Below are 23929 nucleotides of genomic sequence, written 5' to 3'. Positions count from 1 at the left end.
CACCCATTGCTACAGTACACCAGTGGTGGCACTTTTTTTTTAAAGAAAGAAAAAAGGAGAGGATGGGCTCATAGCAATGGCTGAAACTAAATAAATGTCATGGTATAAAACACATCTGGTTTTCCACGTGTTTGATACCAGTCCACTCATTATAATGAGCTGTCCTCCCCCACCAGCCTCCTCTGCTACACACCCAGCAAGTCCTGCTATGAAATGAAACATTTCATGACAATGGCTTGTTCCAATTGACCAGGAGGACTGAGGAGGTGTTCTGTATGTGTAGGCAGGTCTTGTGTGGACTATGTCTACAGATGTGTGGACACTACAGAGCCACATGGTATGAGACCAGATTAACACAAACACACAACCTCTAACATGGGTGTGAAGTGTGCCACCAGCTACTGCTTCCCCATGTGGCCATCAAATGAGCTTTGGTCTTTTCAACATTTGTATTATGTCAATACTTTAATCGACATACCACAAGAATGTGTCAAATAGGCTACTTCTCCCACACATCACGTGAAAGACATGAAGTTCCATCTTACATAGACAATAATACTTGAACAGGTACTTTACACAACCACAAAAACTGTCACTTTGGAAGTATGATGGTACAGTAGAATCTTCAGGAAGCTGCAGTGGAAACACATTAGGTTGATGGAGGGGTGTGACCAATTATCCCTGTTTGTTCTTCCACATGGCTGTCAGTAGGCCTACTCAAAAGCAAGTTCAGTCTAGTACAGTCTGAAAGTAAGACCGAGACAGAATGCATAACATTTTATTCAATTGTTTGGGGAATGACCTCATCTCAGAGGGAAGATCCTCGGAGCTAGATGATGCGATGGCAGGTACCCCTACGAGAGATATGACACTGCGGATGATGATAACGTTTGTAACCTTTAACATGTACATTTCCACGATGCACATAGAATCGGAAACCACACACACACACACACACCTGAAAATAACGCAACATTGAAAAGTCTGACCAGCAGACACTTAAATGCCAGACCTAAAATAAAATCTCAACAAGACAAAGTACTGTGCAGTAGATTGTTTTTGCGCAAGAAAAATATATGCTTAAGTTGATAGCAAAAATACATGAGTTTGTGAATCTGTCAGAAGACCAACCAATATCCCAGCGATCAGAACAGTGGCAGATTCCTAGTTAAACACTGCCAATGTCACACTCCTCTTTAGACACACCGACTTTGGAGAAACAAACATAGACAACGTAAGCCTGACTTAAAATAATTCACAGGCAGGCTCTGAATGTAGATGTCTGGTGTCAATAGTAAACAGACAGAGAGACAGACAGAGACATTAAAGTCATGTGGACACACACACCATCTCACATGCTCCATTCCTTCTAGTCACTGCATGGCTTCAACACTTTTCTGCTGTGTGCGGAAAAGCATGTGGCAGGTAAATTACACCTCACCCTATTCAGAAAACAGTTGTGATAATAGGTATGTGGACATTCTACAGTCTGAAGTCAGAGTTACGATGGGCAGGTGAGTAGAGGAGTAGAGCCTGGAACAGCTGCTACATTGTGATGTCATTCAGTGCACTTCCTGGTGGAGTGGCCTGCTCTAACTACTAGAATAATGGTGTGCTTGTGTTGCATTACCAGTCCAGGATCAAGCCTAGCTCCTATGTTTGAGAGTATGTCAAGTCCTGCCTATGGCACAATGAAGACTTGTTGTTGACAGATCAAATGGTGGCGTAGCTAAGAGCTAAGGGATTGGAAACACGGACACATTTGTGCTCGCACACACACACACACAATTCTGTTGTTTTGTATCAGCGCGTGACAGGGAGTTCCCAGGTAAAGAAGGTGGGACCAGGCACAAACAGGATACAGGAAATTACCCTTTAAAACGAGGGCTAATCAAAAGCCTGCTCTGAAATAATGGATACAATGTTAGTCCTGTTCCTGACAGAGTGCAGGCTAACAAGGTCCAGTTGATAAATCATTTCTGGGGAGAAACTGACCTCTGCAGTTTCATGTATCAACATTTAACATGGTTCTTCCATATACCGTCATTATAAATACACAAACAAATGGGATACTTTTAACCTAAATTACCACAAAGTAACATTTAGTACATGTTATACTGAACAAAAATATAAAAACGCAACATGCAACAATTTCAACGATTTTACTGAGTTACAGTTCATATAAGGAAATCCGCCAATTGGTTACCTGTGGTCTGTGGCTGTGAGGCCAGTTGGATGTACTACCAAATATGGTAGAGAAATGAACATGACATTCTCTGGCAACAGTTCTGGTGGACATTCCAGCAGTCAGCATGCCAATTACATGCTCCCTCAAAACTTGAGACAAACTTGATACATCTGTGGCCTTTTGTTGTATGACAAAACTAGACAGTTTAGAGTGGCCTTTTGTTGTGACCAGCACAAGGTACACCTGTGCAATGATCATGCTGTTTAATCAGCTTCTTGATATACAACACCTGTCAAGTGGATGGATTATCTTGGCAAAGGAGAATTGTTCACTAGTAAACAAATTTGTGCCAAAAATCTGAGAGAAATGATCTTTTTGTGTATATGGGACCAACACGTTACATGTAAGCATTCATATTTTTATTCAGTATACATACTTTTGTGTTTAGTGATCTGCACCAGCTGCTTGGTTAAACATTCTGTGGTACATGGTTTGTGGCCACTACTGAGGGGCTTGAGTCCTGGGTAAGACCAATGTGTCATGTTTTGTCTTATATTGTCTTGTCATTTTGCTTTTCCTTCTGTTCGTTTTCACCCTGCTGGTCTTTTTAGGTTCGTTCCCCTTTTTCTCTCTCCCTTCCTCTCTCTCTTCTCTCTATCGTTCCGTTCCTGCTCCCAGCTGTTCCTATTCCCCTAATCAATCATTTAGTCTTCCCACACCTGTTCCCTATCTTTTCCCCTGATTAGAGTCCCTATTTCTCCCCTTGTTTTCCGTTTCTGCCCTGTCGGATCCTTGTATATTGTTCACCGTGCTGTGTCTTTGTATCGCCCTGTCGTGTCGTGTTTCCCTCAGATGCTGCGTGGTGAGCAGGTGTCTGAGTCTGCTACGGTCAAGTGCCTTCCCGAGGCAACCTGCAGTTTATTATCGAGTCTCCAGTCAGTTCTCGTGATTACGAGTGATATTGTTTTTATGCTTTATTTACCACTCCGATTTGTCTAGGAGTATTGCTATTTCCTTAAACTGGATTAAAGACTCTGTTTTCGCCAAGTCGCTTTTGGGTCCTCATTCACCTGCACAACAGAAGGATCCGACCAAAGAATGGACCCAGCGACTACAGACGCTCGTAACACTGCCGTCGAGATCCAAGGAGCCATGCTCGGCAGACACGAGCAGGAATTGTCTGCTGCTCGTCATGCCATGGAGAACCTGGCCGCTCAGGTTTCCGACCTCTCTGGACAGTTCCAGAGTCTTCGTCTCGTGCCACCTGTTACTTCCTGGTCTGCCGAGCCTCCGGAACCTAGGGTTAATAACCCACCTTGCTACTCCGGGCAGCCCAAGGAGTGCCGCTCCTTTCTCACCCAGTGTGATATTGTGTTCTCTCTCCAACCCAACACATACTCTAGAGAGAGAGCTCGGGTTGCTTACGTCATTTCACTCCTTACTGGCCGGGCTCGAGAGTGGGGCACAGCTATCTGGGAGGCAAGGGCTGATTGTTCAAACAATTACCAGAACTTTAAAGAGGAGATGATTCGGGTTTTTGACCGATCAGTTTTTGGTAGGGAGGCTTCTAGGGCCCTGGCTTCCCTATGCCAAGGTGATCGATCCATAACGGACTACTCTATAGAGTTTCGCACTCTTGCTGCCTCTAGTGACTGGAACGAGCCGGCGCTGCTCGCTCGTTTTCTGGAGGGACTCCACGCAGTGGTCAAAGATGAGATTCTCTCCCGGGAGGTTCCTTCCAGTGTGGACTCTTTGATTGCTCTCGCCATCCGCATAGAACGATGGGTAGATCTTCGTCACCAAGCTCGTGGAAGAGAGCTCGCGTCAACGGTGTTTCCCTGCTCCGCATCGCAACCATCTCCCTCCTCTGGCTCAGAGACTGAGCCCATGCAGCTGGGAGGTATTCGCATCTCGACTAAGGAGAGGGAACGGAGGATCACCAACCGCCTGTGCCTCTATTGCGGATCTGATGGACATTTTGTCAATTCATGTCCAGTAAAAGCCAGAGCTCATCAGTAAGCGGAGGGCTACTGGTGAGCGCTACTACTCAGGTCTCTCCATCTAGATCCTGTACTACTATGTCGGTCCATCTACGCTGGACCGGTTCGGGTGCTACATGCAGTGCCTTGATAGACTCTGGGGCTGAGGGTTGTTTCATGGACGAAGCATGGGCTCGGAAACATGACATTCCTTTCAGACAGTTAGAGAAGCCTACGCCCATGTTCGCCTTAGATGGTAGTCATCTTCCCAGTATCAGATTTGAGACACTACCTTTAACCCTCACAGTATCTGGTAACCACAGTAAGACTATTTCTCTTTTGATTTTTCGTTCACCTTTTACACCTGTTGTTTTGGGTCATCCCTGGCTAGTATGTCATAATCCTTCTATTAATTGGTCTAGTAATTCTATCCTATCCTGGAACGTTTCTTGTCATGTGAAGTGTTTAATGTCTGCCATCCCTCCCATTTCTTCTGCCCCCACTTCTCAGGAGGAACCTGGCGATTTGACAGGAGTGCCGGAGGAATATCATGATCTGCGCACGGTCTTCAGTCGGTCCCGAGCCAACTCCCTTCCTCCTCACCGGTCGTATGATTGTAGTATTGATCTCCTTCCGGGGACCACTCCTCCTCGGGGTAGACTATACTCTCTGTCGGCTCCCGAACGTAAGGCTCTCGAGGACTATTTGTCTGTGTCTCTTGACGCCGGTACCATAGTGCCTTCTTCCTCTCTGGCCGGGGCGGGGTTCTTTTTGTTAAGAAAAAGGACGGTACTCTGCGCCCCTGCGTGGATTATCGAGGGCTGAATGACATAACGGTTAAGAATCGTTATCCGCTTCCCCTTATGTCATCAGCCTTCAAGATTCTGCAGGGAGCCAGGTGCTTTACTAAGTTGGACCTTCGTAACGCTTACCATCTCGTGCGCATCAGAGAGGGGGACGAGTGGAAAACGGCGTTTAACACTCCGTTAGGGCATTTTGAGTACCGGGTTCTGCCGTTTGGTCTCGCCAATGCGCCAGCTGTTTTTCAGGCATTAGTTAATGATGTTCTGAGAGACATGCTGAACATCTTTGTTTTTGTCTACCTTGACGATATCCTGATTTTTTCACCGTCACTCGAGATTCATGTTCAGCACGTTCGACGTGTTCTCCAGCGCCTTTTAGAGAATTGTCTCTACGTGAAGGCTGAGAAGTGCTCTTTTCATGTCTCCTCCGTTACTTTTCTCGGTTCCGTTATTTCCGCTGAAGGCATTCAGATGGATTCCGCTAAGGTCCAAGCTGTCAGTGAGTGGCCCGTTCCAAGGTCACGTGTCGAGTTGCAGCGCTTTCTAGGTTTCGCTAATTTCTATCGGCGTTTCATTCGTAATTTCGGTCAAGTTGCTGCCCCTCTCACAGCTCTTACTTCTGTCAAGACGTGTTTTAAGTGGTCCGGTTCCGCCCAGGGAGCTTTTGATCTTCTAAAAGAACGCTTTACGTCCGCTCCTATCCTCGTTACTCCTGACGTCACTAGACAATTCATTGTCGAGGTTGACGCTTCAGAGGTAGGCGTGGGAGCCATTCTATCCCAGCGCTTCCAGTCTGACGATAAGGTTCATCCTTGCGCTTATTTTTCTCATCGCCTGTCGCCATCTGAACGCAACTATGATGTGGGTAACCGCGAACTGCTCGCCATCCGCTTAGCCCTAGGCGAATGGCGACAGTGGTTGGAGGGGGCGACCGTTCCTTTTGTCGTTTGGACAGACCATAAGAACCTTGAGTACATCCGTTCTGCCAAACGACTTAATGCTCGTCAAGCTCGTTGGGCGTTATTTTTCGCTCGTTTCGAGTTTGTGATTTCTTACCGTCCGGGTAGCAAGAACACCAAGCCTGATGCCTTATCCCGTCTTTTTAGTTCTTCTGTGGCTTCTACTGATCCCGAGGGGATTCTTCCTTATGGGCGTGTTGTCGGGTTGACAGTCTGGGGAATTGAAAGACAGGTTAAGCAAGCACTCACGCACACTGCGTCGCCGCGCTTGTCCTAGTAACCTTCTTTTCGTTCCTGTTTCCACTCGTCTGGCTGTTCTTCAGTGGGCTCACTCTGCCAAGTTAGCTGGTCATCCCGGTGTTCGAGGCACTCTTGCTTCTATTCGCCAGCGCTTTTGGTGGCCGACTCAGGAGCGTGACACGCGCCGTTTCGTGGCTGCTTGTTCGGACTGCGCGCAGACTAAGTCAGGTAACTCTCCTCCTGCCGGTCGTCTCAGACCACTCCCCATTCCTTCTCGACCATGGTCTCACATCGCCCTAGACTTCATTACCGGTCTGCCTTTGTCTGCGGGGAAGACTGTGATTCTTACGGTTGTCGATAGGTTCTCTAAGGCGGCATATTTCATTCCTCTCGCTAAACTTCCTTCCGCTAAGGAGACGGCACAAATCATCATCGAGAATGTGTTCAGAATTCATGGCCTCCCGTTAGACGCCGTTTCAGACAGAGGTCCGCAATTCACGTCACAGTTTTGGAGGGAGTTCTGTCGTTTGATTGGTGCGTCCGTCAGTCTCTCTTCCGGGTTTCATCCCCAGTCTAACGGTCAAGCAGAGAGGGCCAATCAGACGATTGGTCGCATACTACGCAGCCTTTCTTTCAGAAACCCTGCGTCTTGGGCAGAACAGCTCCCCTGGGCAGAATACGCTCACAACTCGCTTCCTTCGTCTGCTACCGGGTTATCTCCGTTTCAGAGTAGTCTGGGTTACCAGCCTCCTCTGTTCTCATCCCAGCTTGCCGAGTCCAGCGTTCCCTCCGCTCAAGCGTTTGTCCAACGTTGTGAGCGCACCTGGAGGAGGGTGAGGTCTACACTTTGCCGTTACAGGGCACAGACTGTGAGAGCCGCCAATAAACGTAGGATTAAGAGTCCAAGGTATTGTTGCGGCCAGAGAGTGTGGCTTTTCACTCGCAACCTTCCTCTTACGACAGCTTCTCGTAAGTTGACTCCACGGTTCATTGGTCCGTTCCGTGTCGCCCAGGTCGTCAATCCTGTCGCTGTGCGACTGCTTCTTCCGCGACATCTTCGTCGCGTCCATCCTGTCTTCCATGTCTCCTGTGTCAAGCCCTTTCTTCGCACCCCCGTTCGTCTTCCCTCCCCCCCTCCCGTCCTTGTCGAGAGCGCACCTATTTACAAGGTACGTAGGATCATGGACATGCGTTCTCGGGGACGGGGTCACCAATACTTAGTGGATTGGGAGGGTTATGGTCCTGAGGAGAGGAGTTGGGTTCCGTCTCGGGACGTGCTGGACCGTTCACTTATTGATGATTTCCTCCGTTGCCGCCAGGATTCCTCCTCGAGTGCGCCAGGAGGCGCTCGGTGAGTGGGGGGGTACTGTCATGTTTTGTCTTATATTGTCTTGTCATTTTGCTTTTCCTTCTGTTCGTTTTCCCCCTGCTGGTCTTTTTAGGTTCGTTCCCCTTTTTCTCTCTCCCTTCCTCTCTCTCTTCTCTCTATCGTTCCGTTCCTGCTCCCAGCTGTTCCTATTCCCCTAATCAATCATTTAGTCTTCCCACACCTGTTCCCTATCTTTTCCCCTGATTAGAGTCCCTATTTCTCCCCTTGTTTTCCGTTTCTGCCCTGTCGGATCCTTGTATATTGTTCACCGTGCTGTGTCTTTGTATCGCCCTGTCGTGTCGTGTTTCCCTCAGATGCTGCGTGGTGAGCAGGTGTCTGAGTCTGCTACGGTCAAGTGCCTTCCCGAGGCAACCTGCAGTTTATTATCGAGTCTCCAGTCAGTTCTCGTGATTACGAGTGATATTGTTTTTATGCTTTATTTACCACTCCGATTTGTCTAGGAGTATTGCTATTTCCTTAAACTGGATTAAAGACTCTGTTTTCGCCAAGTCGCTTTTGGGTCCTCATTCACCTGCACAACAGAAGGATCCGACCAAAGAATGGACCCAGCGACTACAGACGCTCGTAACACTGCCGTCGAGATCCAAGGAGCCATGCTCGGCAGACACGAGCAGGAATTGTCTGCTGCTCGTCATGCCATGGAGAACCTGGCCGCTCAGGTTTCCGACCTCTCTGGACAGTTCCAGAGTCTTCGTCTCGTGCCACCTGTTACTTCCTGGTCTGCCGAGCCTCCGGAACCTAGGGTTAATAACCCACCTTGCTACTCCGGGCAGCCCAAGGAGTGCCGCTCCTTTCTCACCCAGTGTGATATTGTGTTCTCTCTCCAACCCAACACATACTCTAGAGAGAGAGCTCGGGTTGCTTACGTCATTTCACTCCTTACTGGCCGGGCTCGAGAGTGGGGGCACAGCTATCTGGGAGGCAAGGGCTGATTGTTCAAACAATTACCAGAACTTTAAAGAGGAGATGATTCGGGTTTTTGACCGATCAGTTTTTGGTAGGGAGGCTTCTAGGGCCCTGGCTTCCCTATGCCAAGGTGATCGATCCATAACGGACTACTCTATAGAGTTTCGCACTCTTGCTGCCTCTAGTGACTGGAACGAGCCGGCGCTGCTCGCTCGTTTTCTGGAGGGACTCCACGCAGTGGTCAAAGATGAGATTCTCTCCCGGGAGGTTCCTTCCAGTGTGGACTCTTTGATTGCTCTCGCCATCCGCATAGAACGACGGGTAGATCTTCGTCACCAAGCTCGTGGAAGAGAGCTCGCGTCAACGGTGTTTCCCTGCTCCGCATCGCAACCATCTCCCTCCTCTGGCTCAGAGACTGAGCCCATGCAGCTGGGAGGTATTCGCATCTCGACTAAGGAGAGGGAACGGAGGATCACCAACCGCCTGTGCCTCTATTGCGGATTTGATGGACATTTTGTCAATTCATGTCCAGTAAAAGCCAGAGCTCATCAGTAAGCGGAGGGCTACTGGTGAGCGCTACTACTCAGGTCTCTCCATCTAGATCCTGTACTACTATGTCGGTCCATCTACGCTGGACCGGTTCGGGTGCTACATGCAGTGCCTTGATAGACTCTGGGGCTGAGGGTTGTTTCATGGACGAAGCATGGGCTCGGAAACATGACATTCCTTTCAGACAGTTAGAGAAGCCTACGCCCATGTTCGCCTTAGATGGTAGTCATCTTCCCAGTATCAGATTTGAGACACTACCTTTAACCCTCACAGTATCTGGTAACCACAGTAAGACTATTTCTCTTTTGATTTTTCGTTCACCTTTTACACCTGTTGTTTTGGGTCATCCCTGGCTAGTATGTCATAATCCTTCTATTAATTGGTCTAGTAATTCTATCCTATCCTGGAACGTTTCTTGTCATGTGAAGTGTTTAATGTCTGCCATCCCTCCCATTTCTTCTGCCCCCACTTCTCAGGAGGAACCTGGCGATTTGACAGGAGTGCCGGAGGAATATCATGATCTGCGCACGGTCTTCAGTCGGTCCCGAGCCAACTCCCTTCCTCCTCACCGGTCGTATGATTGTAGTATTGATCTCCTTCCGGGGACCACTCCTCCTCGGGGTAGACTATACTCTCTGTCGGCTCCCGAACGTAAGGCTCTCGAGGACTATTTGTCTGTGTCTCTTGACGCCGGTACCATAGTGCCTTCTTCCTCTCTGGCCGGGGCGGGGTTCTTTTTTGTTAAGAAAAAGGACGGTACTCTGCGCCCCTGCGTGGATTATCGAGGGCTGAATGACATAACGGTTAAGAATCGTTATCCGCTTCCCCTTATGTCATCAGCCTTCGAGATTCTGCAGGGAGCCAGGTGCTTTACTAAGTTGGACCTTCGTAACGCTTACCATCTCGTGCGCATCAGAGAGGGGGACGAGTGGAAAACGGCGTTTAACACTCCGTTAGGGCATTTTGAGTACCGGGTTCTGCCGTTTGGTCTCGCCAATGCGCCAGCTGTTTTTCAGGCATTAGTTAATGATGTTCTGAGAGACATGCTGAACATCTTTGTTTTTGTCTACCTTGACGATATCCTGATTTTTTCACCGTCACTCGAGATTCATGTTCAGCACGTTCGACGTGTTCTCCAGCGCCTTTTAGAGAATTGTCTCTACGTGAAGGCTGAGAAGTGCTCTTTTCATGTCTCCTCCGTTACTTTTCTCGGTTCCGTTATTTCCGCTGAAGGCATTCAGATGGATTCCGCTAAGGTCCAAGCTGTCAGTGAGTGGCCCGTTCCAAGGTCACGTGTCGAGTTGCAGCGCTTTCTAGGTTTCGCTAATTTCTATCGGCGTTTCATTCGTAATTTCGGTCAAGTTGCTGCCCCTCTCACAGCTCTTACTTCTGTCAAGACGTGTTTTAAGTGGTCCGGTTCCGCCCAGGGAGCTTTTGATCTTCTAAAAGAACGCTTTACGTCCGCTCCTATCCTCGTTACTCCTGACGTCACTAGACAATTCATTGTCGAGGTTGACGCTTCAGAGGTAGGCGTGGGAGCCATTCTATCCCAGCGCTTCCAGTCTGACGATAAGGTTCATCCTTGCGCTTATTTTTCTCATCGCCTGTCGCCATCTGAACGCAACTATGATGTGGGTAACCGCGAACTGCTCGCCATCCGCTTAGCCCTAGGCGAATGGCGACAGTGGTTGGAGGGGGCGACCGTTCCTTTGTCGTTTGGACAGACCATAAGAACCTTGAGTACATCCGTTCTGCCAAACGACTTAATGCTCGTCAAGCTCGTTGGGCGTTATTTTTCGCTCGTTTCGAGTTTGTGATTTCTTACCGTCCGGGTAGCAAGAACACCAAGCCTGATGCCTTATCCCGTCTTTTTTAGTTCTTCTGTGGCTTCTACTGATCCCGAGGGGATTCTTCCTTATGGGCGTGTTGTCGGGTTGACAGTCTGGGGAATTGAAAGACAGGTTAAGCAAGCACTCACGCACACTGCGTCGCCGCGCGCTTGTCCTAGTAACCTTCTTTTTGTTCCTGTTTCCACTCGTCTGGCTGTTCTTCAGTGGGCTCACTCTGCCAAGTTAGCTGGTCATCCCGGTGTTCGAGGCACTCTTGCTTCTATTCGCCAGCGCTTTTGGTGGCCGACTCAGGAGCGTGACACGCGCCGTTTCGTGGCTGCTTGTTCGGACTGCGCGCAGACTAAGTCAGGTAACTCTCCTCCTGCCGGTCGTCTCAGACCACTCCCCATTCCTTCTCGACCATGGTCTCACATCGCCCTAGACTTCATTACCGGTCTGCCTTTGTCTGCGGGGAAGACTGTGATTCTTACGGTTGTCGATAGGTTCTCTAAGGCGGCATATTTCATTCCTCTCGCTAAACTTCCTTCCGCTAAGGAGACGGCACAAATCATCATCGAGAATGTGTTCAGAATTCATGGCCTCCCGTTAGACGCCGTTTCAGACAGAGGTCCGCAATTCACGTCACAGTTTTGGAGGGAGTTCTGTCGTTTGATTGGTGCGTCCGTCAGTCTCTCTTCCGGGTTTCATCCCCAGTCTAACGGTCAAGCAGAGAGGGCCAATCAGACGATTGGTCGCATACTACGCAGCCTTTCTTTCAGAAACCCTGCGTCTTGGGCAGAACAGCTCCCCTGGGCAGAATACGCTCACAACTCGCTTCCTTCGTCTGCTACCGGGTTATCTCCGTTTCAGAGTAGTCTGGGTTACCAGCCTCCTCTGTTCTCATCCCAGCTTGCCGAGTCCAGCGTTCCCTCCGCTCAAGCGTTTGTCCAACGTTGTGAGCGCACCTGGAGGAGGGTGAGGTCTACACTTTGCCGTTACAGGGCACAGACTGTGAGAGCCGCCAATAAACGTAGGATTAAGAGTCCAAGGTATTGTTGCGGCCAGAGAGTGTGGCTTTTCACTCGCAACCTTCCTCTTACGACAGCTTCTCGTAAGTTGACTCCATGGTTCATTGGTCCGTTCCGTGTCGCCCAGGTCGTCAATCCTGTCGCTGTGCGACTGCTTCTTCCGCGACATCTTTGTCGCGTCCATCCTGTCTTCCATGTCTCCTGTGTCAAGCCCTTTCTTCGCACCCCCGTTCGTCTTCCCTCCCCCCCTCCCGTCCTTGTCGAGAGCGCACCTATTTACAAGGTACGTAGGATCATGTACATGCGTTCTCGGGGACGGGGTCACCAATACTTAGTGGATTGGGAGGGTTACGGTCCTGAGGAGAGGAGTTGGGTTCCGTCTCGGGACGTGCTGGACCGTTCACTTATTGATGATTTCCTCCGTTGCCGCCAGGATTCCTCCTCGAGTGCGCCAGGAGGCGCTCGGTGAGTGGGGGGGTACTGTCATGTTTTGTCTTATATTGTCTTGTCATTTTGCTTTTCCTTCTGTTCGTTTTCCCCCTGCTGGTCTTTTTAGGTTCGTTCCCCTTTTTCTCTCTCCCTTCCTCTCTCTCTCTTCTCTCTATCGTTCCGTTCCTGCTCCCAGCTGTTCCTATTCCCCTAATCAATCATTTAGTCTTCCCACACCTGTTCCCTATCTTTTCCCCTGATTAGAGTCCCTATTTCTCCCCTTGTTTTCCGTTTCTGCCCTGTCGGATCCTTGTATATTGTTCACCGTGCTGTGTCTTTGTATCGCCCTGTCGTGTCGTGTTTCCCTCAGATGCTGCGTGGTGAGCAGGTGTCTGAGTCTGCTACGGTCAAGTGCCTTCCCGAGGCAACCTGCAGTTTATTATCGAGTCTCCAGTCAGTTCTCGTGATTACGAGTGATATTGTTTTTATGCTTTATTTACCACTCCGATTTGTCTAGGAGTATTGCTATTTCCTTAAACTGGATTAAAGACTCTGTTTTCGCCAAGTCGCTTTTGGGTCCTCATTCACCTGCACAACACAATGACTGCAAAATTACACTATTTTCTATTTTTAACCCATAAGATGTCTCTAAGACAGGCACACGCCTCACATGTATGTAGCCTACCTGATGAGTCACACTTTCTCTACGAGCAAGTTAGCAACACTATGCAAATAGATTTAAGGACTTGGGTTATTGAAAATGTAAATGTACTTTAACTGATGGCTTGTAGGCCTAAAATCCCCCTATTATATAATTACTAACCAGCCAACAACCTCACTGAGCACTGCCCTGCTGAACAAAGACATGTTGTGATTCAGCATGTTGGTTTACTGGGGGATGAGGTACTGGGAAGGGTGGGTGTGTTTCCACACAGGCTATTTGTTTGTATTTGCTCCTGGTTGGTCCAGGTGGTTAGCTGTTAGGTCTGGTTGGGGTGAGTCCAGCTGTGTAACAGATCTAATGTAGCAGTAGCTATTTCTCATAGGTTTGTTCAGTGGTGGATAAAATATATCTACTGTACGAATCGTATGAAGTGGACAGAGCAGGGGAAGTGTCGACTGCCGAGCTTCATTTCCATCATGAGCCGTTTGTTTTGCAAATGTGCTGTTTTTATCTGAACAGATAAATGACTTATTGCTTATGTAATTTTGCCCTGATGTCCCCTTAGCAGTGGGCTCAAATTCAGAGGCATAACCCACATAACCCTGACCATAGAGAGACATTAAATAACGTGTTTGATTTCATTCTGTGACCCTGACTGTCACCTCAGATGACCTTTTACTGCATGGGAAAAACCAAACTTTTAGACATAACCCATGGTCCATTATGGCTAAGATCATATCAGTTAGAGAATAACCCACATGTAATGGCTTCCAGAAATAGATATTGCTCTGTCATCATTTCGATAGGGAGACAGTAGATACTGAATTTGTGTATGTTGGATAAGGGATACTGTTACTATCCTGCATTCCTTCGAAAGCCATTTGTCCATCCCTGCATGAGGAAGTTGAATAAGAGGCCGCAGCCAGAGTAATGTTGGTGATGGTAGAGGCCCTAGCTAGACCTATTCATGGTAGCACTATTATATAGCATTAATGAGCATTGACACATATGAAGGAATAGAGGACTGGGCCCTCTCCCTCTACTCTCACACTTGTGTTACTTTCAGGAAGGCAGTGTGGGAGGGGGATATGCAAATAAATGCAGGGGGTGCCCCCTATTAGGGCCCGGCAGCCGCCCTGTCAGCTCACAGTGGACTGTTGTCACCCCGACAGAGAGTCCACCACACCCGTAGCTACAGACTGCACCAGGGCCACACCAACCGACAGACTTGTACTTGACTTGGCTTTTCCTAAGTGCTGAATAACTCTTTCTCTGACAACTTTTTTCCGTGTCAGCTTCTCATCTATGGATTTTGGTTACTCAGCATGAAGCCTTTGCTTTAGAACTGACCGTTTTCTAGTTCTGTGAGGTATCTTTAGTGAGATGCTATACATCTGAATTATACATCCTTTTAACGCCTGACACCTCTGAGGATTCAAGTTTTAGGATCTCCCTCAAGGTGAACTCAAAACTTGCCTGTAAGGCAGACTTACGTTTTCTTTAGAAACTACACTGCCATTCTTTCTGTCAGCAGTTTATTTTATTTTTCGTCTACCTTTCCTTGAGTGGGAGTAACAATGCACATTGTGGTGGCATTACATCCCATTCTCCTCCTGTCAGTCACTCTGTCACTGGCTGATGCCAAATCCTACAGACCCCACCAGTCCAACCTCTACAAAGCTGGACCCAATCCTCACCACCTTGTCCATGGGAAGCCCACCAGCAGGCACAAGTGAGTATTCACTCTGACTATACTGGGCTATACAGGGCAGAGGGGGCTGACTATAGATGTGCTCAGTATTCAGTGCATACTGTAGTTGATTATCGGTTGTCCTGGTCAATTTTCTTTCGCCTAGTTTTCTCAAGCCAGTTAGAAATGTTGTAAGTTTGTTTTTAGGTATAACATACATTTTTAAGACTGTTATCTGATATCTTTCCCCCCCCCCCATCATCCTCCCTCTGACAGGAACCACTGTGCCTATGTGGTTGAGAAGACTATGTCATTCACCATGCAGAATGGTGTAACACCCTATGTCAAGGCTGAGTACAACAAGTGTGCCTGGGGTCAGAAGTGTTCAACCCTCATGTGAGTGATCCATACTACACAAGACAACTATTCCTAATAGTTCTACAAACAAACCTACTGCCTTTGACATTGCTACTGTTGTTGCTGCTTCTACTGCCGCCTACCAATACCATGACTACTATGTGTATAACTGCTGTAAAAACAACCGCTATTATTGTTTCTGCTGCTATTGCCATATGAAAAGGTTATGAAAACAGTACTGCCATTTTTCCTTCTGCTGTTCACAGACGTCACCTTATGCAGTTTCTTGAGTCATGTTTTTCATATTTTTTTCCATCGACCCACAGGTACCGTCTGATGTACAAGCCAGTCTATAAAGTTGCCCATAAGACTGTCACTGAGCTGGAGTGGCGTTGCTGTCCAGGCTACTCTGGCTATGGCTGCATGGAGGGACCCCCAGCCTACAACCACCCAATTAAGGCGATGCCTCCATATAAGGGCCCACCCATTAAAGGAAATCCCTGGAGTCAGACCAAGAGCCCTCCTCCCATGAAATCTTACCCAATGGTTGCCAAGGACCCTCCCATGAAGGGACCTCCTCCTATGAAGTCTTACCCAATGAGAGCAAAAGGTCCTCCTCCCAGCAAGTCCTACCCTATACGTCACTTTGGGCCTCCTATGACCCACCCCTCCTACCCAGTGTCCTCCTTTGAGCGTTACCCTTCTGTGCCACAGCACCACCGACAGCCAGACCACCACGAGCCTGAACCAGACCATCACTCAGATCCAGATCACCACGAGCCAGACCAACATCAACCTGAACCAGACCACCATGAGGAACCAGACCACCAGGGGCCAGACCACCACCAGCCTGAATCTGATCTAGAGCCAGACCATCACCATCACCAGCAACCTGGACCAGACCAACCTGATCATCCAGACCACACAGATCACTCAGAGCTGGAGCCCATTGCTGAAGAAACAGCTCCCCTTGTTGGCAGCCAAGAAATCGATGGTAAGACAGAGTGTTATTCCAATGCATTTTCAGTACTGCTGCACATCATGAATATTACATGTACATAAGATTCTAGCCTTGCTTCCTCTACTGGAAGAGGATATCTATATGTATTTAGAGTGCATAAATGCACAGAAACTCCATTGATTTTGGCAACATTCTTCAAAGGCTTTATGCAGACAAATACTCGTAAAAATGAACACTTATGTTACATTACATTTGCTCTCTCGATCTCTCTGATGTATGATTGTGTATGTAACACTCTTCTCTCCGCTGTAGGCCAGGCTCTAGACACAGTGGGCAGTGAGTCTGCAGAGCGTCTGGATCGGATGGAGGAGGACATGCGGCATCTATCCCGGGGTCTGGAGACACTTAGTGGGACAGTGAACGGTCTGGAGGACAGCCTGCGTGCCTCACTACAAGAGGACGCAAGCAGGATGCTCTCCGCCCTTCTGTCTGCATCACCAGGCCCTGTCCCCGCCCTGTCCTCCTCCCCCCACTCCATTGTAGGCTTTGCAGACATCCCAGGAGGGAACCCTGATGCAGAGGGCCTGGATGGTGGCCGGGCATTCTCAGGGCTGGGCGAGCTGACAGGAAGGGTGGAGGAGCTCCGGGCTGAGTTGCAGGCAAAGGCCGCTGAGCTGGAGGAGCTGAGAGGCACGGTTATCAAGCACGACGACACACTGAAGGAGATGTCAGGAGGCATGGCTAGCTTAACAGGGACCCCATTGAGAGACACCCAGAAGGCCATGGAGGATCTAGTGGACGTCAAGTTGGGTGGGGCCCGGACGGAGATCATCGATGGGTTTGAGAAGCGCGTGGAGAGTGCTGAGAGCCACTGTGAAGAGAATGCCGGGGAGGTGAGGCGGCAATGCCACAGAGAGCAGCAGGAGAGGCAGGAACAGATGGAGCAGGCCCTGGAGGGTAGCGCCACGGGATTGAGGAAGGAGCTGGGACTTGTGCAGGCTCAGATTCAGGGACATGACCTGACAGAGGGATGCTGTGGTACAGTCACTGGCCTGGCTGAGAGGGTGCATATGCTGGAACAGTCAGTGGCAGTCCTCAACCAGTCCCAGGAGCACTTGAGGGTGGAGCTGGGTGGGCACAAGGCCCATGTAGAGGGCATGCTGGAGGGCCGTCTGGGGTATGTGGAGGCTAAGCTCAACCTGACAGGGAGTGGAAAGGTCAGGGGTGGCAGAAGTGGGAGCAGTGGTAGTGGCGGGGTCCAGGGTAGCAGCTTAGAGGGAGGGATGGGGCCAGGTGGCCTGGAGGCCCGTCTGGAGGGGAAGCTAAAGGCTCTGGAGGGTCGTCTTCTGACGGCTGTGGAGGAGTTGGGGAACGCTACAGCCCCTGCCCTGCTTGAGGGTCACGTCGTGCCCACGCTGGAGACAAAGCTGGAGTCCCTCAGGAGAAAGCTGGAGCTGGATGTGGACAGTGTGCAGAAACAGCTGCGTGGCATGGAACTCCTCTGCATGTCCTCCTCTCAGCCCATCCACCAGGGAGAAACAGCCACATTGAACACTCATGTGGTGGATGAGGAGAAGAAAGGAGGCGGAGAGTTGAAGGCTCTCCTGGATGTGCAGGCTGACCGTCTGAACAGCGTTAATCTCACGCTGCAGAGCCTCCTGACCAGACTGTCGCAGAGGGAAGACCACCGGGAGGGAGAGGGGAGCTCAGTCCAGGGTGAAATCATGCTGCTTAAATTCAACGTCCGCTCCGTGAACCGCATCTTGAAGGGCCTGAAGGACTCTGTAGTGTCAGTGGTCCGGGATGTCGGGCACGCCAACACCACATGGCAGGAGCGGGAAGAGCGCTTGGCCCAGCAGGTGAAGGGCGTGGTGCAGCTGGTGGGGCGCCAGGCCTCCATGCTGGGGGCGGGAGAGAGGAGGCTGAACCGGCTAAAAGGAGAGCTCCAGGAGCTGAGGAGGCGGCTAGCCGGTGAGGTGCAGGGCTGCCGCTCCACTGCGCTGGGAGTCCAGAAAGAGGTCGTGGAGGTGGGGGGGCGCTTGGCCAGCATGGAGGGCCAGTGTAAAGGCTTCAGTCACCTGGCCGAGGATCTGGAGAGGATCAGGGCAGAGCTGGAGAGGCAGTCAGATGTGTACCTCTCCCAGGTCAACGGCACCCTCACTAATCACACTCACCAACTGTCTGAGCTAAGACAGGAACTCAGGAACTGCACGTCGAAGGCAGAGCCCACCCAGCAGAACCTATTCCTCGTAGAGCCAGAACAATTAAGAGGAGACCAGTAACTTGTTATGAAACCATTTACTGTAAGAGGGAGGCCAGTGTTCTGTACGGAATGATAATGGACCATAATCGTGAGCCCCAGAGACAAGGGCTGGTGGTAGAAACAAAAGGCTAATGTTTCAACCCACTGGCAATCCATAGAGAATTTCTAATTGTGTTGAGTTTTGTTTAGCAAAATGTTTACACTTGATTTTTTTGTATTGCTGTTCTTTCGTAGGCCTTTGAGTTTACAGGTATCCAAGATACTATATTTTTATTTTGTATGATTATCGTCTTTTGTATTTTAAATTTTTATAAAACATTACAGTTCTTTGTGACCTCCATTCCTCTTGCTGTTAAAGTATTGTTGGTATAATAAAGAGGCGTTATGTCACTGTTGCTCTATGGTCTGAAATGTATATACTTGTAAGAATAAAAGTATCAATTTGACAACAGTAAATAAAAAGATGCACTTAAATCCATCAGTGAGTGAACACAATGGCAAAAGTATGACATTAGGCCACATCTAAAGCCACCAGAGGGCAACAGATAGACAGATTACTCTGTCACTACCCACTGGGAAGCATCTGCATGCAGATTCAAGAAAATACTGCGCTTGGACAAATCAGTCTGTCTGTCTTATTACACATATTGGCCAAGTCCATTGATACTGAAGGGTCACTTGCACCTTCAACTTCATCCATTTGTAAAACATGAAATAAAATATGTAGTTTTGCTTAAACTGAATTGATTATTCAATCACGATATTGAAATTGGCCATTCAGTAGCCCTCGTGAAAATGTGGTGCAAATGTGGTGCACGCTCCTGAATGCAAATAATACTAAAAGCATAATCAGGGTGAGGACTAGACAGACACTCGATACCGAGATTGTTGACTGTCTCTGTTCCCAAAGCACCCATCTCTCATGGGTCCTTATGACGGCCCATAGGTGACCTTCCTACTAACCCTCCCTTGTCGGTCCTTGTTTCCCATCTGACATCCCACCATTAAAATGACTGATTTGCGTGAGATGAACTGCGGTTATGTGAAAGTGTTTTGGCCACAGAGGTGGAGAATGGTGGTGCATATTAATGCAATGTCTGGGAGGGAGAGAAGGAGAGAGAAAAAATAAGAGGCAGGAGGCAAGATTGGGTGCTGAAGGATAGTCATCTGCATGCACACACACACACACACAGCACTGCGGTTGGTTGTATCCAGTGGGCCCTGTCACACATTATCACCTTCAGAACACTCTCTTAAGCACCGCCTCCTTACCATCCACTTCCTCCCTTTAAATCAGCATCAGACCAAATCAAATCAATCCTATAATCATAACTCTCCTAATCAACTCAGTGGTATTTCTCCTCAGGACAAACAATACAACCTCAGATCTTCTCATTAAAAAGGCGCTCAGGCTTAGCGATAGGAATATATCTTTTCCATCAAACGTTCTTATGTCTCGGGAACGGGATGGTCAGAAAGGGAGCCGCATGACAGAAAATCCATTACATTGGAGATAAATGTTGTCTGAGCAAGGCGCCATCTTGAAATGCACAGCCCTCACGTCTCCTCTTGACTCCAACAGAACATGGCTGCGCAGGTTGCAGTCCTGCTGTTTTTCACTTAACCTACACTTAATTGACCATTCTTGTCACAAGTGGTCGGAGAGTGCAGCGCACTCACTAGGCTTCCCGGATCATATAATTCAGTAACTGATTAAAATAAAAAAGACAAGAACAAAAACTAACAGAAGCCTAATTTTGATAGTATCAGAATACTACATTATACTATTGTCACTAGTGTTTTTGCAGACTTTACTGTGGTAATCACTGTAGTGTTTTTGCAGACTTTACTGTGGTAATCACTGTAGTGTTTTTGCCGACATGACTATAGTATACTATAGTATTCACTGTAGGGTTTTTGTGGACATGACCGTAGTATACACAGAGTGTACAAAACATTAGGAACACCATCCTTTCGTCCTCAGAACAGCCTCAATTAGTTGGGTCATGGACTCTACAAGGTGTCTCCTTTTAGATGAACCATACTCCATGCAAAGCCAACCAAGTCTCAAATCAAGACAAGAGTCTCATGTCAACAATTGTCAATCATTCCCTGCCATGTATCATCTCCATTACCTGAGCCTATAAATACTCTTAAACTGAACTGTATCTCTGCCTCTGCCTGCTTTTTAACTGGAGACCCACAGTAGATGGGCATCACCATAACCCTCACCTAAACATCACTCAGCTACAATCTTGTAACTGAACAATATTGTGTGGCAGGCTAGAAACCAAAGTTTTGGTCAGCGTTTCCCCTGTGCACCCTTATTAGGGGAGGACATTTAGGATATGTATAAAAGCACCCCTTGGCCATGTTCAGGTGAGAAACTATAGGGGTGCCTGTGATGTTGGCCGGTGCGAAAGAGGCGAGTAGTGTAGAAGATGTTGTATGCTAAGGCAGGGAAGAAGATAATGGAGGGTGGATGAAGGGTGAGGGATTCTGAGAGGATCCCTGTGAATAGTAGATCTGTGCCAGAACAGAGGGCAAGGCCAATGAGTGATATGTTTCCATAAGGTTGGCTTCTTAGCCTTCATAGCAATGGTTATCAATGGTACTGCAGAGATTAAACATAAGGCAGAACATAGATGTAGTGGCAGCTGCAGAGAAGTACTTGGGTATATGAGATTTGACTTCAGAAGAGTTACAGGGCGTGTTGAGTGGTAGTGCCCTGTCCTCTCAGGTCATTAGCCTGGGGTAGTATTTAATGAGTGTAGGGTTAGTTGGTAGGGTCATTTTAATTGTGCCCCCCCCGTTTACCCTTTTTGTATGATGAAGTTTAATGGATTTATACTATAGTTCAGTTTGGGGCAACTTGATAGCCCCAGCCTGCTAACTGTCTGAATCGTCGTGGCCCCAGCCAGCCCAACCACTCACTGGACCCATACGATTCCAACCCGGATGTCCTAGCCGTGTCTGAATCCTGGCTTAGGAAAACCTCCAAAAACCCTGAAATTTCCATCCCTAACTATAACATTTTCCGCCAAGCTAGAACTGCCAAATGGGGCGGCGTTGCAATCTACTGCAGAGAGAGCCTGCAGAGTTCTGTTTTACTATCCAGGTCTGTGCCAAAACAATTCGAGCTTCTACTTCTAAAAATGCACCTTTCCAGAAACAAGTCTCTCAATGTTGCTGCTTGCTATAGACCACCCTCTGCCCCCAGCTGTGCCCTGGACACCATATGTAAATTGATTGTTCCCCATCTAACTTCTGAGCTCGTGCTGCTAGGTGAACTAAACTGGGACATGCTTAACACCCCGGCCATCCTACAATCTAAGCTTGATGCCCTCAATCTCAAACAAATTATCTATGAACCTACCAGGTACAACCCCAAATCTGTAAACACGGGCACCCTCATAGATATCCTCATAACGAACTCGCCCTCCAAATACACCTCTGCTGTTTTCAACCAAGATCTCAGCGATCACTGCCTCATTGCCTGCATCCTTACTGGGTCTGCAGTCAACCGACCAACCCTCATCACTGTCAAACGCTCCCTAAAACACTTCAGCAAACAGGCCTTTCTAATCGACCTGGCCGGGGTATCCTGGAATTAAATTGACCTCATCCCGTCAGTAGAGGATGCCTTGGTTATTCTTTAAAAGTGCCTTCCTCATCATCTTAAATAAGCATGCTCCGTTAAAAATGTTTAGAACCAGGAATAGATATAGCCCTTGGTTCACCCCAGACCTATCTACCCTTGACCAGCACAAAAACATCCTGTGGCGTTCTGCATTAGCATCGAATAGCCCCCGTGATATGCAACTTCTCAGGGAAGTTCGGAACCAATATACACAGGCAGTTTGAAAAAGCTAGCCTTAGCTTTCCTAACAGAAATTTGCCTCCTGTAGTACAAACTCAAAAAAGGTTCTGGGACACTGTAAAGTCCATGGAGAGTAAGAACACCTCCTCCCAGCTGCCTACTACACTGAGGCTAGGAAACACTGTCACTACCGATAAATCCACAATAATTGGGAATTTCAATAAGCATTTTCTACTGCTGGCCTTGCTTTCCACCTGGTTACCCCTACCCTGGTCAACAGCCCTGCGCTCCCCACAGCAACTCGCCCAAACCTCCCCCACTTCTCCTTCACCCAAATCCAGAAAGCTGATGCTCTGAAAGAGCTGCAAAATCTGGAACCCTACAAATCAGCCGGGCTAGACAATCTGGACCCTCTCTTTCTAAAATTATCTGCCGAAATTGTTGCAACCCCTATTACTAGCCTGTTCAACCTCTCTTTCATATCGCCTGGGATTCCCATAGATTGGAAAGCTGCCTCGGTCATCCCCCTCTTCAAAGGGGGAGACACTCTAGACCCAAACTGCTACAGACCTATATCTACCTTGCCTTTCTAAGGTCTTTGAAAGCCAAGTTAACAAACAGATTACTGTCGCCAAACCCACTGGCTCCAAGTCATCTACAAGTCTCTGCTAGGTAAAGCCCTGCCTTATCTCAGCTCACTGGTCACCATAGCAGCACCCACCCGTAGCACGCGCTCCAGCAGGTGCATCTCACTGGTCACCCCCAAAGCCAATTCTTCCATTGGCCGCCTCTCCTTCCAGTTCTCTGCTGCCAATGACTGGAACGAACTGCAAAAATCTCTGAAGCTGGTAACTCTTACCTCCCTCACTAGCTTTAAGCACCAGCTGTCAGAGCAGCTCACAGATCACTGCACCTGTACATAGCTCATCTGTAAATAGCCCATCCAACCTACCTCATCCCCATACTGTATTTATTTATCTAGCTCCTTTGCACCCCAGTATCTCTACTTGCACATTCATCTTCTGCACACCCGACCATTCCAGTGTTTAATTGCTATTCTGTAATTACTTCGCCACCATGGCCTGTTTATTGCATTACCTCTTATCCTACCTCATTTGCACATGCTGTATATGGATTTTTCTACTGTATTATTGATTGTATGTTTGTTTATTCCATGTGTAACTCTGTGTTGTATGTGTTGAACTGCTTTGCTTTATCTTGGCCAGGTCGCAGTTGCAAATGAGAACTTGTTCTCAGCTAGCCTACCTAGTTATATATATATATATATTTAAGTAGTTCAGGAGAAAGCTTTGTACCTGGAAGGTCCTTTTGTATATTTGCTGTATGGCGTTGTTGCTGTTGGTTTATTTCAGTGAGCAACCATTTTGTGGCCTTGTTGTCTTGAAGAAATGTTTGGGGTGTGGTCGATTGTTCTGAATGGTATGTGTTGAGTTTGACCATCAGTGAGTTTATTCAAGATATCAATTATGTAAAGCCACTGCAATAATGTCACAATAATAAAACACTACAGTGAATACTACAGTAAGGTCTGCAAAAACACTATAGTATACTACAGTCACAGCTGCAAAAACACTACAGAGAATATTACAGTAAATCCGTGACAAGAAGCTGCCATGCGGTGAATCGTAGGTGGCTCGTTTCAGATAGCTTTATAGGTGCGTTCAGTTCGCTTGAACGTTTACTACATTGCGGAACGGTTTGCACTGAACTAGATGTATCCATCCCCAAAACATTCTTGTAAGGTCTTGAACAGACTTTGAGGTATGTTTGCTCCCGTTTGGTGGGTGTGGCTTGAAGCAATGATTGATGTATTCAAAGTACAGTGGCCATGACGACAGCGTTCCCACAACCCC

General features: G+C 48.2%; 1 protein-coding gene across 1 annotated transcript; it reads left to right on the top strand.

Annotated features, from left to right (window-relative positions):
• The first annotated feature begins 14155 nt into the window (after positions 1 to 14155).
• On the top strand, positions 14156 to 18254 carry emilin3a (elastin microfibril interfacer 3a). The gene is made up of 4 exons (XM_046367660.1): positions 14156 to 14696; positions 14931 to 15050; positions 15338 to 16005; positions 16285 to 18254. The coding sequence occupies exons 1-4, from the start codon at positions 14542 to 14544 to the stop codon at positions 18252 to 18254; spliced, it is 2913 nt and encodes a 970-aa protein (XP_046223616.1). The 5' UTR covers positions 14156 to 14541.
• The last annotated feature ends 5675 nt before the right edge of the window (positions 18255 to 23929 follow it).

The sequence above is a fragment of the Oncorhynchus gorbuscha genome, linkage group LG10, assembly GCF_021184085.1.
Source record: "Oncorhynchus gorbuscha isolate QuinsamMale2020 ecotype Even-year linkage group LG10, OgorEven_v1.0, whole genome shotgun sequence".
Classification (NCBI taxonomy): Eukaryota; Metazoa; Chordata; class Actinopteri; order Salmoniformes; family Salmonidae; genus Oncorhynchus; species Oncorhynchus gorbuscha.
Note: the sequence above shows the minus strand (reverse complement) of the source record. Positions and strands in the feature narration are given on the sequence as shown.

Excerpts from the sequence above, each read along its gene's own strand:
- emilin3a (XM_046367660.1), top strand. The coding sequence starts at position 14,542 with ATGCACATTGTGGTGGCATTACATCCCATTCTCCTCCTGTCAGTCACT. Across the intron at positions 14,697-14,930 it reads AAGCCCACCAGCAGGCACAA|GAACCACTGTGCCTATGTGG; the intron begins GTGAGTATTCAC and ends TCCCTCTGACAG. Across the intron at positions 15,051-15,337 it reads CAGAAGTGTTCAACCCTCAT|GTACCGTCTGATGTACAAGC; the intron begins GTGAGTGATCCA and ends ATCGACCCACAG.